Here is a 16,374-nt window from a genome sequence, read left to right as displayed (position 1 = left end):
GCTGGTTTTCAACCAAGCATGAATGGGACTAGGGTTTGGGCCAACGGTGGCAGGTGTATTTCTGGAGGATATGTAGTCCTTCACTTTGGATCTTTGCTGTTATAACTAATCAATACACTTCAATTTCTCTCTTAACTTTCTGTGTCTGGGTTTGAAGGCAGCTCACAAAAGGGGGGAGAGCCTTAGTAGGGGACTACATAAATACATTTTCAGCAAAAAAGTAACAATTTAATGTGATCAAAAGTTTTCTGTCTGGGAAATCTTAGAGTCAAACCAGGAACAGTGAAACAAGTTTGTGCATGGCCCTGCATTACTTATTTGCCTCTACTTGCACATGCTGAAAATAAAATAGTAGATGAGCAGCTGTCAAAGGGACAATTTCTCCTCATTGTTCCCAGTGACAGCCAAGATCCTCTTGGTTTCCTGTCATTTTCTATGCCAATTGGAACTTCTTGGTAGAAAACATCCCCACTATTGATAGGGTATCAAGGTAATGTGACTTTCTGTTTGCAAACGAATACTTAAATTGGAAAAGGCATGGACCTAGGGCTACTACCCATTGAGGAGGAAGCTGCGCTAAGGCCACTGATGTACTTGAGAAGACTATGGGTAGCCCCTGAGTTATCTCCTTAGAGAGATGAATTTAGGGAGATCTTGCCAATTTTGAGCAGCAAGAAAATCCCATGGCTTAGTTACATACGGGCACTCTGTAATAGAATAGGAAGGTCGGAGCTCTGGGAAGCACCAGATATAGCGTATAACTAGGCAGATCTGGTGCGACATTATAGGCACCACAATCTGTCAACCCTTCAAGCAAGTTCCACTGTTGGTCGCTTGACAACAGAGTTTCTCCAAGTGAAAGCAGAATATGAAAAAGAAGAGTTTCTAGACTTGATTTACCCATCTGTGGCTAGGAAACTATACATGCAATTTAGATTGGGGATTCTCCCTCTTAGGCCGTTTACTAGCAAATGGGACAATGAAAAGAATAATGAATGTCCAGCGTGTAAATATAAGCTAGAGTTGGAAATCCATGTCTTTTTTTATCTGCCCTGCATATTCTGAATCCCGCAAACAATGGGTAATTCCAATTTGTAGAAACTTGGGATTTAGACACTGTTCTCAAGCTTTTAGGGTTTTAAAGTATGACACCCATCCCCCTATTGTTTTTGCTGTCTCGCGTTTTTTGAACAGGTTGTGGCACAAGCATAGGAGTATTTTAAAATAATCATCTTTGGAAATGTATACTTGCCTCCTGTGAAAAGAAAAGTATGAAGGCATTGATGTATCTGGATATTTGGAATTTCCTTTTAACTTAGTTACTATCATCAATAACTTTTAATGAATTTTGGCTCTGTGTTATAAATGAGATGGTTTAAGGGTTGTTTTAACCTGGTAAATGATGGTAAATATGATTGTTTTATACTGTTTTATGTCATTTATTAGCTTGGTTGTTTTTTTGTATGTATGCGGCAATGTGCTTTTATGGTCTGATGTGACCGAAATAAAGTTATTGATTAGATTGGAAAAGGCAATCTGTTATCAAACTACCATACAGGTTCTCCTGGCTGTATAGGTTTTCTTCTATAATTGTATAAAAATGAAATAGTCCTAAAAAATGCAGAAAGTTTATAAGAGGGATTGATTTTTCCGAGCTTAATTATGATGATTAGTTGAACTGTATGTGCTGATTACGCCTACCTACATCCTACTATACTCACCCACACTAAACTTGGTCTTTCAATTTCTTTTCATTAAGCTATGTTTTGTAGTGTGTGGCATTAAAATGTTGCCCATATAGTTGATAAACATCTCCGTATGTGAAATTTCTAAAGTTTAAGAACACAAAAATGTCTGTGCAAGTGAAAATTTAGGCAACAGCTTGTGCTAAAGAATTTTCAAAAACTCTTTTCAATAGAATTCTACTGTTAAAATAGTTTTTTGTTTTGCAAAATTTTCTTTTGATTCCTTCATGAACATCATGGCATTTGCAAACGTTTGTGAGGAAACACCTGAAAATTGTACTAACCTCTTATTTAGTAAATCTTTGATGAATTATTCTTAATCACGGCTAGTGACTGCACAGTGAATTTATTTCCTGGGGAGAATTCGGACGATCTAGCACCATGACCTAAAGCAAAACTGGTGGAAATGTTTATCTGATCACTTGGGTACAACCAGGAATTCCTCTTTATTTTTGTAGAGGCATGTGGTCGTTGTTTCCCATTTGCACATCAAAAAGATCATATATGCTTAAGGGGGCTAATATGGGGAAAAACGCTACCATCTTCAAGACATGACATTGGGTCACAGTACAATGATTCGGTCCCTCTTCCGCCTATTTGCAATAATTTACTTCTTGTGATATTGTCATAAGGGAGGCGAGGCATGTATTTTGATTCTACACTTAGAACAAACACCCTTATTCAGTTGCCATGAACTTTGAAAATAACACCTTTAGATAAAGAGAGGAATCCAAAAATACAGACAGTCCTAACTAACATGGTGTGCTTTGTACATCAGGGTGTAAGAATGTAATGCGTGACCATGTTCTTTGATGCCCACCTAATTTCCAGAGATTCAAATGTGATGGAAGAAGTCGGCTAGGTCTGCAGCCGCCCACGTGTCCTTCTGTCTTAGCAGTCAACCACTCTACTTCGCCTCTAATATACCCATGGACGCCCCACATCCTAATTCCTTTTGTGCATCAAATCCAATGTTTACAAATCCATAGGAAGGACTGTGATTGCTCTAGGCTATTGTAGAGCTTTGATTTCCTGACCCAAATAAGTTGATACTCAATGATTTTATTGTGACCAGAATATTTTTTTTCTTTTTCTGTTGCAGTGATACCCTCTCTATTACGGTGCAAGCTTTCCTGAAAGATACACCTCTTGTACCCCTTTCCATTTCTCATCAGTATCTAATTGCAGGCATTGAAACTCAGGTCACCATTGCTGCAGTTATTTTGGCAGGGGTCTACGTTTTGATTATATTTGAGGTGAGTTTTTTGATGTTTGTGAATTTGGAAAATGCCTTTGCTTGTGAAGTCATTAATACCGAAGCACGTCATGTTCTTGTAATTAAGGAGTCTTTCTCCCTTTTCCCTCGAAATGTATGATCCTTGGACTTGTTTCAGTGCATGACTCGGTTTTAGTACTTACTGATGGTCTCATGCCATTTTAATGAGGTTTATTCACTATGTACTCCCATGGTTGCCATTTAGTACTGCTGTCATCTGCTTCAGGGGATCGTAAAGGCAGTGTGAGGACTGAAAAGGAAGCTGGTCTCTGAGATTCCTGTTCACTTTGTGAAGTTTCCAAACCTTCCTCTTCACCCAGACCTTCAGCAGCCAATAGAAGGGTTTGTTTGGACTTAGGATGGGGCAAGGAGGTCAAACCTATGATGTCATTTGCGTGGTTGAAAAGGTTATTCACTTACACTACCTGTGGCATTTTCTGGAAATGTCATGTCTATTGTTTCATCCACTTCATTGTAACCCATATATGCATCACAGTCCTAACTATAGTACGTCTGATGTACAAGATGGGGGTTTCATATTCTGCTCCAACCCTCCTGAAACCAACGCTTTGCTCATAGTCGTTTACCACCATCTCCAGTATGCTATTCTTTTCTGCCTTGGGCAGTCTCTCCACACCCACAAACAATTTTCAATAGATATGAACATTTGCAACTATTGCATTGATATCTTCGCAAAAATAAACATTACTTATGAGTAGGAGAACCAGATTGTGGAAGATTAAATTAATGCTACACGCTGGAAGCAACCATGGACACAGGAGGAGGACTATCCGAGCACCGTCTGACTTAGACAACAGCCTAGATATATTGAAATGTAGAATGGCATATGAACTTTGCAGTGTTTTTGAAACTCCTGCACTTGTACAAAACCGGTCCCCCCAAACTAAACTGGCCCCCTACCCTTCCAGTCGCCCGGGGAGAAGCCTGCTCCTGCCCTTTCACTGCTCCTGTCCAGTCAGTACTCCTGCTCATGCTCGATCAATTCCCCTGCCCCCTCCCTTCTCCTGCCCTGTTCACTGCTCCTGCCCTGTTCACCACTCCTGCCCTGTTCACCGCTCCTGCCCTGTTCACCGCTCCTGCCCTGTTCACCGCTCCTGCCCTGTTCACCGCTCCTGCCCTGTTCACCGCTCCTGCCCTGTTCACTGCTCCTGCCCAGTCACTGCTCCTGCTCATGCCTAATCAGTGCTTCTGCCCTGTCACCTCTCCTGCCACATCACCTCTCCTGTCACATCACCTCTACTGCCACAACACCTCTCCCGCCACATCACCTCTCCCGCCACATCACCTCTCCTGCCACATCACCTCTCCTGCCACATCACCTCTCCTGCCACATCACCTCTCCTGCCACATCACCTCTCCTGCCACATCACCTCTCCTGCCACATCACCTCTCCTGCCACATCACCTCTCCTGTCACATCACCTCTACTGCCACAACACCTCTCCTGCCACATCACCTCTCCTGCCACATCACCTCTCCTGCCACATCACCTCTCCTGCCACATCACCTCTCCTGCCACATCACCTCTCCTGCCACATCGCCTCTCCTGCCACATCACCTCTCCTGCCACATCACCTCTCCTGCCACATCACCTCTCCTGCCACATCACCTCTCCTGCCACATCACCTCTCCTGCCACATCACCTCTCCTGCCACATCACCTCTCCTGCCACATCACCTCTCCTGCCACATCACCTCTCCTGCCCTGTCACCTCTCCTGCCCGTCACATCACCTGCCCTGTCACCTCTTGTGCGCGGTCACCTCTCCTGGCCCGTTGCCTCTTCTTCCAAGTCGCCTCTCCTGCCCAATCACTTCTCATTCGTGTTCACTGCTCTTGCCCCGTTCACTGCTCTTGCCCCGTTCACTGCTCTTGCCCCGTTCACTGCTCTTGCCCCGTTCACTGCTCTTGCCCCGTTCACTGCTCTTGCCCCGTTCACTGCTCTTGCCCCGTTAACTGCTCTTGCCCCGTTCACTGCTCTTGCCCCGTTCACTGCTCTTGCCCCGTTCACTGCTCTTGCCCCGTTCACTGCTCTTGCCCCGTTCACTGCTCTTGCCCCGTTCACTGCTTCTCATGCCATTTTAATGAGGTTTATTCACTATGTACTCCCATGGTTGCCATTTAGTACTGCTGTCATCTGCTTCAGGGGATCGTAAAGGCAGTGTGAGGACTGAAAAGGAAGCTGGTCTCTGAGATTCCTGTTCACACACAACCACAAACAGACCCGAGGCGCCAGGAGAGCAGAAGGCACACAGAGACATCCTCCGTAATTGCTGTTTCCCTTCTGAAGCCAATTAGTTGACTCTTAACTCCAACCTTTTTGCTTAATCAAAAGCCATTTTTTTAAGGATACTGTCTTAAACAGTATTGTTTGCGTGCTCGATTTTTATTAAAACTTTGTTCGCCCAATTTCATCATTTCACACACGCACAATTGTTCCGGAAGGCTTCATAAAATTACGAAAAAGAGAAGTTGTATTTGTAAAATCACCTTGTGCACGGCTATGGTGTTTTGCAACAGTTGACCGATTCTAAACTCGCATTTATTTATGACTTCAAACCTACAACTATATTACTATCATTGAATATTTCTACAGTTGGCTATTTATTGGAAGTGGAATACGTGATTTGCAGGTTGAGCTGCATTATAAAGTGGTGCGCGTGTAAAGCGCTCCAATGCCTTAGGGTCGATTATTTGCACACACACACAACCACACAATCACACACACAACCACACACACACAATCACACATACAGACACAGCCACACATACACACACAACCACACATACACACACAACCACACATACACACACAACCACACATACACACACAACCACACATACACACACAACCACACACACACAACCACACACACACAACCACACACACACAACCACACACACACAACAACACACACACAACCACACACACACAACCACACACACACACCCAACCACACATCCACACACATCCACACACACCCACAACCAAGCACACACACAACCACTCACAACCAAGCACACACACAACCACTCACACACAACCACACCAAGCATTGCCATAGCCAATAGGTCTCGCCTTTGAGAACTTATAAGTGTTTAGCCACACAACAGTTGATGTGGTTACATCAAGGATATTGTGCTGCATAACTAAATACTTATTTAATTTTTCCTTCCTCTTCCTCCTAACCCATCCACTTTTAAATCAGTAAATAAAAAAAATGCTGACCTTTACAAAGTCAGGGCTGCTTCATCATGTTGTGCAGCTCATGTTTACGACTTGCTTTTTAGGCAATAGGTCTCAAAGGTGAGCCTGTCTGCTTTGACAATGCTTGTTATATTTGGACAGTGGAAGGGAGGGCTCTGAACTTTACAGAGCATTTGCTGTTTTTTATTCTTTAATATCTTTAGAGTATACATATGTGTTTATGGTGATGTATCTTCACTGCTTGGTCTGTTGAATAGCTAATCACAGTTTGTTCGTCCACCACAGTTGTGCACAATGGTTTAGCCAACATCAGCAACTTATGTTTGGCATCACAGTGTCTCCATTGATACAGAAAATAGCACTATGGCTTGTGGGACAGTTCAAACGTATTTTTGTAAAGGAGGGTCCTCTCTTCATGTAGTAGTACAAAACAGCTGACTAAAATGTGCTACAGTGTGCAACCATTCGATCTACGTAGAAAGAAATTGTCCATGTAGTGGCTTCCTTTCTTTAGAGGACTTTTAAGAGAGAAATTGTGGGTGCACCATACCACTCCCAACATTTTAAGTGGAGTCTCTTCGTTCTCTCTCCTCACTCTCCTCACTCTCCTCACTCTCCTCTCTCTCCTCTCTCTCCTCTCTCTCCTCTCTCTCCTCTCCCACTCTCCCCACTCTCCCTTTTCACCACTCTCCCTTTTCACCACTCTCCCCTTTCACCACTCTCCCCTTTCACCACTCTCCCCTTTCACCACTCTCCCCTTTCACCACTCTCCCCTTTCACCACTCTCCCCTTTCACCCCTCTCCCCTTTCACCACTCTCCCCTTTCACCACTCTCCCCTCTCACCACTCTCCCCTCTCACCACTCACCCCTCTCTTCTCCTCTCCTTCCTCTCTCCTTCCTCTCTCCTTCCTCTCCCCTCTCCCCTTCCTCTCTCCTTCCTCTCCCCTTTCCCCGCTCTCCTCTCTCCCCTCCCCTCTCTCCCCTCCCCTCTCTCCCCTCCCCTCTCTCCCCTCCCCTCTCTCCCCTCCCTTCTCTCCCCTCCCTTCTCTCCACACTTTCCTTTCTCTCCCCTCTCCTCTCCCATCTCTCCTCAAGTACACAGTCAATGAGCAATTACACTGCACTCTATGCAACATACACTCCAAATGCCACTCAGTGCCACATAATTACATGCTACATCTCCTCTCTCTCCTCTCTCTCCTCTCTCTCCTCTCTCTCCTCTCTCTCCTCTCTCTCCTCTCTCTCCTCTCTCTCCTCTCTCTCCTCTCTCTCCTCTCTCTCCTCTCGCTCCTCTCGCTCCTCTCGCTCCTCTCTCTCCTCTCGCTCCTCTCTCTCCTCTCGCTCCTCTCGCTCCTCTCGCTCCTCTCCCCACTCTCCCCACTCTCCCCACTCTCCCTTTTCACCACTCTCCCTTTTCACCACTCTCCCCTTTCACCACTCTCCCCTCTCACCCCTCTCCCCTCTCACCCCTCTCCCCTCTCACCCCTCTCCCCTCTCACCTCTCACCACTCTCCCCTCTCACCACTCTCCCCTCTCACCACTCTCCCCTCTCACCACTCTCCCCTCTCACCACTCTCCCCCTCTCACCACTCTCCCCTCTCACCACTCTCCCCTCTCTTCTCCTCTCCTTCCTCTCTCCTTCCTCTCCCCTTCCTCTCTCCTTCCTCTCCCCTCTCCCCTTCCTCTCTCCTTCCTCTCCCCTTTCCCCGCTCTCCTCTCTCCCCACCCCTCTCTCCCCTCCCCTCTCTCCCCTCCCCTCTCTCCCCTCCCTTCTCTCCCCTCCCTTCTCTCCCCTCCCTTCTCTCCCCTCCCTTCTCTCCACACTTTCCTTTCTCTCCCCTCTCCTCTCCCATCTCTCCTCAAGTACACAGTCAATGAGCAATTACACTGCACTCTATGTAACATACACTCCAAATACCACTCAGTGCCACATAATTACACTGTCCTAAATCCAACATAAACTCCAAATACCACCGGGTGCCACACAGTTTCACGCCACATAATGACACTGCAGTCAATGCAACATACACTCAAAATACCACTCAGTGCCACATAATTACATGCCACATAATTACACTATACTGAATACAACATATTCTCGAGACAATACCACTCAGAGCCACATAATTATGCTACCTAATTACAATGCGCTCAACGCAACATACACTCCAAATACTACTCAGTGCCACATAATTACACGCCACATAATTACACTGCACTCAATGCAACATACACTCCAAATACTACTCGGTGCCACATAATTACATGACACATAATTACTCTACTGAATGCAACACACTCCACACAATAACACTCAGTGCCACATAATTATATGCTACATAATTTAACTGCACTCAATGCAACATACACTCCAAATACCACTCAGTGCCACATAATTACACACCACACAATGACTCTACTGAATACAACATACACTCCACACAATACCACTCAGTGCCACTTAATTATATGCTACAAAATTACACTGCGCTCAATGCAACATACTCCAAATACCACTCAGTGCCACATAATTACACGCCACATAATTACACTATCTATCGCCCTCACTCGATCTATCTATCGCCCTCACTCGATCTATCTATGGCCCTCACTCACTCGATCTATCTCTCTATCTACCTTACTCTATATCTATTGTCCTCACTCTATATCCATCACCCTCACTCTATCTATTGCGCTCTTTCTATCGCCCTTTATCTACCCATCGCCCTTTATCTATCCATCTGTCGCCCTCACTCTATCGCCCTCACTCCATCTATTTCCCTCCCTCCATCTATCGCCCTCCCTCCATCTATCGCCCTCCCTCCATCTATCGCCCTCCCTCCATCTATCGCCCTCCCACTATCTATCTATCGCCCTCCCTCTATCTATTTATCTATCGCCCTCCCTCTATCTATTTATCTATCGCCCTCCCTCTATCTATTTATCTATCGCCCTCCCTCTATCTATCGCCCTCCCTCTATCTATCGCCCTCCCTCTAACTATCGCCCTCCCTCTAACTATCGCCCTCCCTCTAACTATCGCCCTCCCTCTAACTATCGCCCTCCCTCTATTGTAGCAGGGTTTCCGTTCTCCCACAGAACTGTGCATAGAGATCTAGAACCTCTGTGAATTAGGGTGACCCAAAACCCACCTTAGTATCCAAAATCCCCTTACCGAACTAGCTACAGTGTCTCATTGGTCATAACAAACTCCCAATGACTTAGACAAACCAGAACATGAACTTAGGTTACCTCAGGTATTGTGGAACACATGAACACTCTTTCGCTCTATAATCATTTCAAACCAGAATGGGGAGTAAAAGAAGACACGTGCAAGTTTGAAATATTTATTTTTCAATGCAAGGTTCTTAAACACAGTATCTTATATAATACCAGAATACATATTATAAAAATCAGAGTTATCAGCATAGTCACTAATCCATAGTAAGCGAACAGTGATAGCATATTATAATGCAAACATCAATAGAAATCTGTATCACCTATATTTCGCGCACCCTATTTAGCATACTATATTATATTTAAGAAGGTCTCATTTGGGTTTTAGCAGGGCGGGCCCATACCTCTAAATGTCAGTAGGAGAAGATCACATCATCAGCTACCAGCTCTCTGCATGCGAAGCACCATCAAGTGTGTTTGTGCATTCTCAGTAACTCTATCTTAAACCCGCTTAGAGCCCAATGTTGGCAGCAACTTTATTTGTGTTATGTCTAATGTGGTGCGAGGATCAGGCCTCCCAGCAACCTTGGGTTATTCTTAGAGGGTTCAGCTCTCAGTGTGCAGACAGTGTACCAAGTGTACCAAGCACAACTGATATCAGAGCAATAACATATTATTCTCAAATAAATCACATCTTTCGTCTAGGTTGAAAGCTACAATAACAATTGTGTCGTGTGCAAACTGAAGCCGAAGGAAAATATGTCGTTTAAACATTTAATAAACTCATGCTAACTTAACACAGTATATAGAAAAAGCAGTAACTATATGACACTATCTATCGCCCTCCCTCTATCTATCACCCTCAATCTATCTATCTATCACACCACCACAGCATCACTCAGCACCACCACAGCATCACTCAGCACCACCACAGCATCACTCAGCACCACCACAGCATCACTCAGCACCACCACAGCATCACTCAGCACCACCACAGCATCACTCAGCACCACCACAGCATCACTCCGGGGCATCGGAACATAACTATGCGCTACCCCACTTCTACCACTGCCCAACTGCCTCTATTCCTCCGGCAGGACCCAACACCAAACAGGATCTGGCGAGTTAGCCTACTGCTCCCTTCCCAGACTCAAAAATCAGCCTCGGCACCACAGCAACCGGGCCACAGCCACCATTAATAATGGACTCCATATAATAGCAGTCAGTGCTAGCCTCCGTCCGACGATTAGGGCACCCTGTTCCGCTGCTTGAGTGTTTGTTGGCTGCCCACCCTCCTGGAAAATGCCACTTTCAGAGTGTAGCAGCACGATGGATATTGTCTGCTTTCCTCCAATGGAAGTGCAGCAGCCCTGCTCAGAAGCGGTAGAAAAGGAGCAGTGCTTGGAAGTCTTGGCTCAGTCCCATTCACAGTATGGCCTCTCTGCTTGGTGGCGCCACCACAGCCGCTGGCCTGCAGCCACCATTAATAATAAACCCAGTGTAACTGCAGTTAGTGCTGGCCTCCGTCCAAGGATTAGGGCAGCCTATTCCACTGCTTCAGTGTTTATTGGCTGCTCACCCTCCTGGGAAGTGCCAGTTTCAGAGTGTATTAGCAAAGTGGGTAGTGCCCGGTTTGCTCCAATGGAAGTGCAGCAGTCCTGCTCAGAACCGGTAGCAAAGGAGCAATGCTCGGGAGTCCTGGCTCAGTCCCATTATTTATCAAACGGGGGCGAAGCTTAAAAGGCATGGTACTTGGGCACCATTTGTTGTTCCACTGGAGGTGGGGTGGGGGTGGGGGGGTGGGGGTGGGGCAGAAGGGGGTGGAGCTATTGGATTAAAGGGTACTGTGTGTGCTATAGAGTACAACGTATATCCTGCATGTAGCAAATGTTCCTACAGGCACATGCATTACACATCATAAGAAGTAAAAATCATGCATGGAGTTTTTATGCCGTGTACTAATGTAAAAGAAAGGATCAATCTGGACAGGGATGTGGCCTAATGGCTACAGCGTTTTTAGGACACAAGGGAACCCAGTAGGGGACCTTCGGACCGTGGGTTACTTAACTTATTTCAAAGAACAATGGTCCTAAGGGATCAAGATATAACAAAAAATGGCAATACAGACTACAATGAGTACTATATTTTTTGAAACACGTCCAGCCGGGCGTAAGTTTATTCAAAAGATAACATGAAGTTGTTGGCCCAAGAGGAGGCCAAAAAATAATGGCAAGATAGGGTACAGTCCTGTACCTATCCCGAGAGGTTTAAGAGAAGATAAACCAGGAAGAGGGAGATAGAAAAAGGAAAACACTTTTCAGGCAAAACAAGAAGTTTTTGAGCCAATTGGTGACTTGTAGTTAAAGTAAATACAAATACAACAAATTCACCATGCAGTGCCAAACATTTCATATGACCATATTAAATAATATGCTACACTGCTTATTGCGTCGACGTTTCGATCCCTAAGGGCTCATAGTACAATGGGATCATCATCAGGACTATTTTTATAGTTATTGCCTGCAATACATAAAGCCTACCAAATGATGTTGACTAATGAGGCCTGGAGAGATAACCTGTAATTGGTTGTGGCAGCGAGGTTCCCTCTGATGGATCCTCGTGGTTGCTAGCTACATGTGTTGTAGCAGGGCATCGGATGGTCTCTGTTTTCGGTGGGCTTGGAGTCAGACCGTTCTTTTTACTTGCTTCCAGTTGAAAAGCAATGGAGGGTTAGGGCGAAGCTCAATCAGCTTTGGCCCCTTCTTGGTTACAGCGCGAGTCCGCTGTATGTAGACCCTCAATGCCAGGCTAGTAGGGATGGTAGAGATTCTCAAAACGTTCAGTGGCTTGCTTTCCGATGAAAGCAGCGGCGGGTAGGGCGAAGCACGATCTGCTTCTGCCCCCTTCTCAGTTGCAGCGCAGGTCCGCTGTATGTGGAACCCACATTGGACGTTGGACGTTGGACAGGCTTATGGGGTCATAAGCCTGTCCAACGTGGGTTCCACATACAGCGGACCTGCGCTGCAACTGAGAAGGGGGCAGAAGCAGATCGTGCTTCGCCCTACCCGCCGCTGCTTTCATCGGAAAGCAAGCCACTGAACGTTTTGAGAATCTCTACCATCCCTACTAGCCTGGCATTGAGGGTCTACATACAGCGGACTCGCGCTGTAACCAAGAAGGGGCCAAAGCTGATTGAGCTTCGCCCTAACCCTCCATTGCTTTTCAACTGGAAGCAAGTAAAAAGAACGGTCTGACTCCAAGCCCACCGAAAACAGAGACCATCCGATGCCCTGCTACAACACATGTAGCTAGCAACCACGAGGATCCATCAGAGGGAACCTCGCTGCCACAACCAATTACAGGTTATCTCTCCAGGCCTCATTAGTCAACATCATTTGGTAGGCTTTATGTATTGCAGGCAATAACTATAAAAATAGTCCTGATGATGATCCCATTGTACTATGAGCCCTTAGGGATCGAAACGTCGACGCAATAAGCAGTGTAGCATATTATTTAATATGGTCATATGAAATGTTTGGCACTGCATGGTGAATTTGTTGTATTTGTATTTACTTTAACTACAAGTCACCAATTGGCTCAAAAACTTCTTGTTTTGCCTGAAAAGTGTTTTCCTTTTTCTATCTCCCTCTTCCTGGTTTATCTTCTCTTAAACCTCTCGGGATAGGTACAGGACTGTACCCTATCTTGCCATTATTTTTTGGCCTCCTCTTGGGCCAACAACTTCATGTTATCTTTTGAATAAACTTACGCCCGGCTGGACGTGTTTCAAAAAATATAGTACTCATTGTAGTCTGTATTGCCATTTTTTGTTATATCTTGATCCCTTAGGACCATTGTTCTTTGAAATAAACTAATGGCTACAGCGGCCAACCTCGAAGCTGGGGAACAGGGTTCGAGTCTCGTCAGGGACAGGGACGTTCAACATCCTGTCACTCTGGCCAAATCACCAAATAATGTCCCTGTCCCTAAATACAAATTTGCCTTTCTGTAACGTAACTTGTGCTCATATAAAGCACTCTCATAGCTTCGGGTCTAGTTGCGCTATATAAACCCCCCTCCTCCCCCAAAAATCTCGATTCCAAAACATATGTCCAGTCCCAGTATGTCTTACACTGATGTAGCCTGTTTCGTTTTTGTGTTTGTGGCCGGGGCACCCATGGGTTTAATATTGCTGGAAATTGAAAATGTTTCAATAGTGCCTCTTGGCGATTTCTATGGAAAGTTATGACACAGATAGGGATTAGGTATACAAATGGCCCTAATGCAAGGACTATACTCAAACCTGTGTGTCTGAGTAATAATGATGGTTAAGACCCCCCTAAACATATCTATAAAGTGAGGGATTAGACAAGGATACCTCATTTTGCCAATGTTATTTGTACTATATCTGGAACCTTATCAGCATGCTTTATTATGTAAAAAAATATAGAATCCATTATAATTATCGGAATAGAGTTGAAGGTTTCAGAGTATGCTGATCATACAGCTTTCTTGTGCAAAAAAAATTGAAAAAAGTAACACGCTATTGAAGAAGAGGCAGACCTGTTTGGGAAGAAGGCTGAACGCAAACTCAATATTGAAACAAGCATTTACAATGCAACGGTTTTGCCTTTTGATAAAACCATATATAAAGCACAAATGATAATAGCGGAAAACGGGTTTCAGTGTATATTCATCATTTGCGTATCACCAAGTGTCTCGGTTCGTTTCGATCATATTAAAATCTTTGTTCCATCACACTTCACAACTATAAAAATGTGCCTCATTTGAGCTTTCCTTGCTGCTAGTGTATCGTGAAATAATTGTACAGTCAATTTACAGATACTTAAATCTTGTTGCAAGTTAGGAAAAAAATGGGCACCCTACCGTCTTTCCTTCCATACTCCCTATACCACAGCAATATTGTGACATAGGTCACTTTATAAAATCTTTTCACTTTGCATTCATAAGATGAAAGTAAAAATCAATATCCCTTTTACAAAAATGAGAAGCATGTTGTCAGAAGACATAACCTGACATGTGACCCCTATCTTTGAACGCTTTGCAAATGCAACAAGATAAAAACTAAATGTAAAGGCATGTCTATCGTTCATTCACTTTCGGAACTCCGGCATGCTGTAACACCACCCTGACGGCTATGCTAGCAGAGAATCTTTTCCCTAAAGTAAGTGTTGTGGAACTCGCTATCAACCTATCAACCACTGGAACAAAGTAGGTACTGGTACCTGTTGCTTCATAAAAGAGCCAATACTCTACCATACGAAGTAAAAAGCCTAAGCAGAAGTGTGTCCGCCCTGCCAGTCAAATTAAAGGAGGACAGGTAATCGTCACCTGACAGTACCTACCCAGTTAACGTGCTATGATAGGATCCCGGTCTATAACGCCGACATTGAGTATAATGACGACTAATAAATAGTTGAACTTGCGGCGAAATTCCGTCTCTAAACGAAGGTACCACACTGCCCTCTGCAAGAAACATTCAACAGGCTAGCGTGCAGCCAAAGCCCCATCTTAAAAGAGATCACGTTGTGGTGTCTGCGTCACACGCACAATAATCTTTTTCTTAGAATTGCGTGGACATGTCCGGTTGCACAGGCTACAGAAACAAAAAAAATTCAAACCGCATGTTTCCGTCACGGTCTAGTTCTGGCTGCCATGCACATCGCCTGTAAATAACCAAATGAGACTCATGTTATTGAGCTCATCTCGAAAAGGTCATGACACTTACTGACTTAAAAAGGCGCTAGGCCAGCGAGGTCTCTACGACTCCAATTACAGCAACAAAGTCCACACCGCCCCTTTTTACCTTATTTATCTTTCACCACAGCGCATACACCAGACTGCACACCCCTAATTACGGATTAAAGTTCACAGCTCCGTAGGACATATTTCACATTCTGCACGGTTTTACCGCAGGACTACACGAATCTCCCTTCGCCTTACCAAACCCGTTAAAGTTAGATTGTTAAAACACTCACAATGGATTATTTCCTTTTGGATAGCCGCACTACGTCATGGTAGTGTTCTTAACAGCCTGCATTCCAGTTCTAACATTTTACTGCACACATGGCTCCGCTACATTAAATTTCTCTGACACATGCAATAAAAAGATCTAACTTCAGTTCGACGTGCTTATGTATTTTTTAAACACAAACGAAGCACTGCAGCTGTCACCATGGGGACAGAATAATTGATCGTGTAAAGACGCCCGCTAGGTTATGGCAGAGGGTGGCCTATGGCAGTCTGCTTTCCAATTCGGGTCGTCAAAACTCTCCCTGGCCTGTGTTTTCCAAATATATTTGACTACACCCGGTTGATAGAAGGACTTTTCACGTAAACGTACGATTACCGTGTAATTTAAGAGTTCTTCGTTGTTCAAACTTCCCTCCTTTGTGTTCTCATCCCATGCATCACATAGTGGCCACTACTTAATTTATTTTTATTTTTGAATTCTGGATTCCCTCCACGTTCTTATGCTTGCGTTGTGAATGAGCTATTTTTCTTCCTCAACTGTTAATTAGGCTTGTTTCGCGTGTAACTATGTATTTATAGCCCTCGGGATATGAATGTCTAACGAAAGACAATTACACTATAAAACAGAAAGCCAGTTTTCAAGTCAACAACTTCAAATAACAAAAAGCTATGTCAAGAATGCCCATAATACAAGCATCTAACCGAGAAGCGTTTAAACTTCTACTATGCAACATGTGCCCGAGTTCAACAAAATGGCTTTAGGTAAACAAGTCAGGTCCCGGGCCGGCAGCCAATCACAGCGCGGCCCGGGGAATGACGTCACGAGGGTGTCCCGGGCCGGCAACCAATCACAGCGCGGCCCGGGACACACGGCATCAAGGGGCAGGAATTAAAAAAAGAGTCAGAAATGCCCACGATTCGCGTTCTGACCGGGAGAAAGTGATTGACGCTGATGT

At 44.8% G+C, this 16,374-nt stretch overlaps 1 protein-coding gene across 1 annotated transcript in view; it reads left to right on the top strand.

Moving 5' to 3' along the window:
- OCA2 (OCA2 melanosomal transmembrane protein) overlaps positions 1-16,374 on the top strand; it is an 833,084-nt gene that overhangs the window by 300,227 nt on the left and 516,483 nt on the right. Inside the window, exon 9 of the mRNA XM_086934183.1 lies at positions 2,848-3,001. Within this exon, the coding sequence (XP_086790309.1) occupies positions 2,848-3,001 (154 nt within the window). The remainder of the gene's footprint in view (positions 1-2,847; positions 3,002-16,374) is intronic.

This window comes from Lissotriton vulgaris, chromosome 8 (genome assembly GCF_964263255.1).
Source record: "Lissotriton vulgaris chromosome 8, aLisVul1.2, whole genome shotgun sequence".
In the NCBI taxonomy this organism is placed as follows: Eukaryota; Metazoa; Chordata; class Amphibia; order Caudata; family Salamandridae; genus Lissotriton; species Lissotriton vulgaris.
This window is presented reverse-complemented; position numbering and strand designations above follow the sequence as displayed.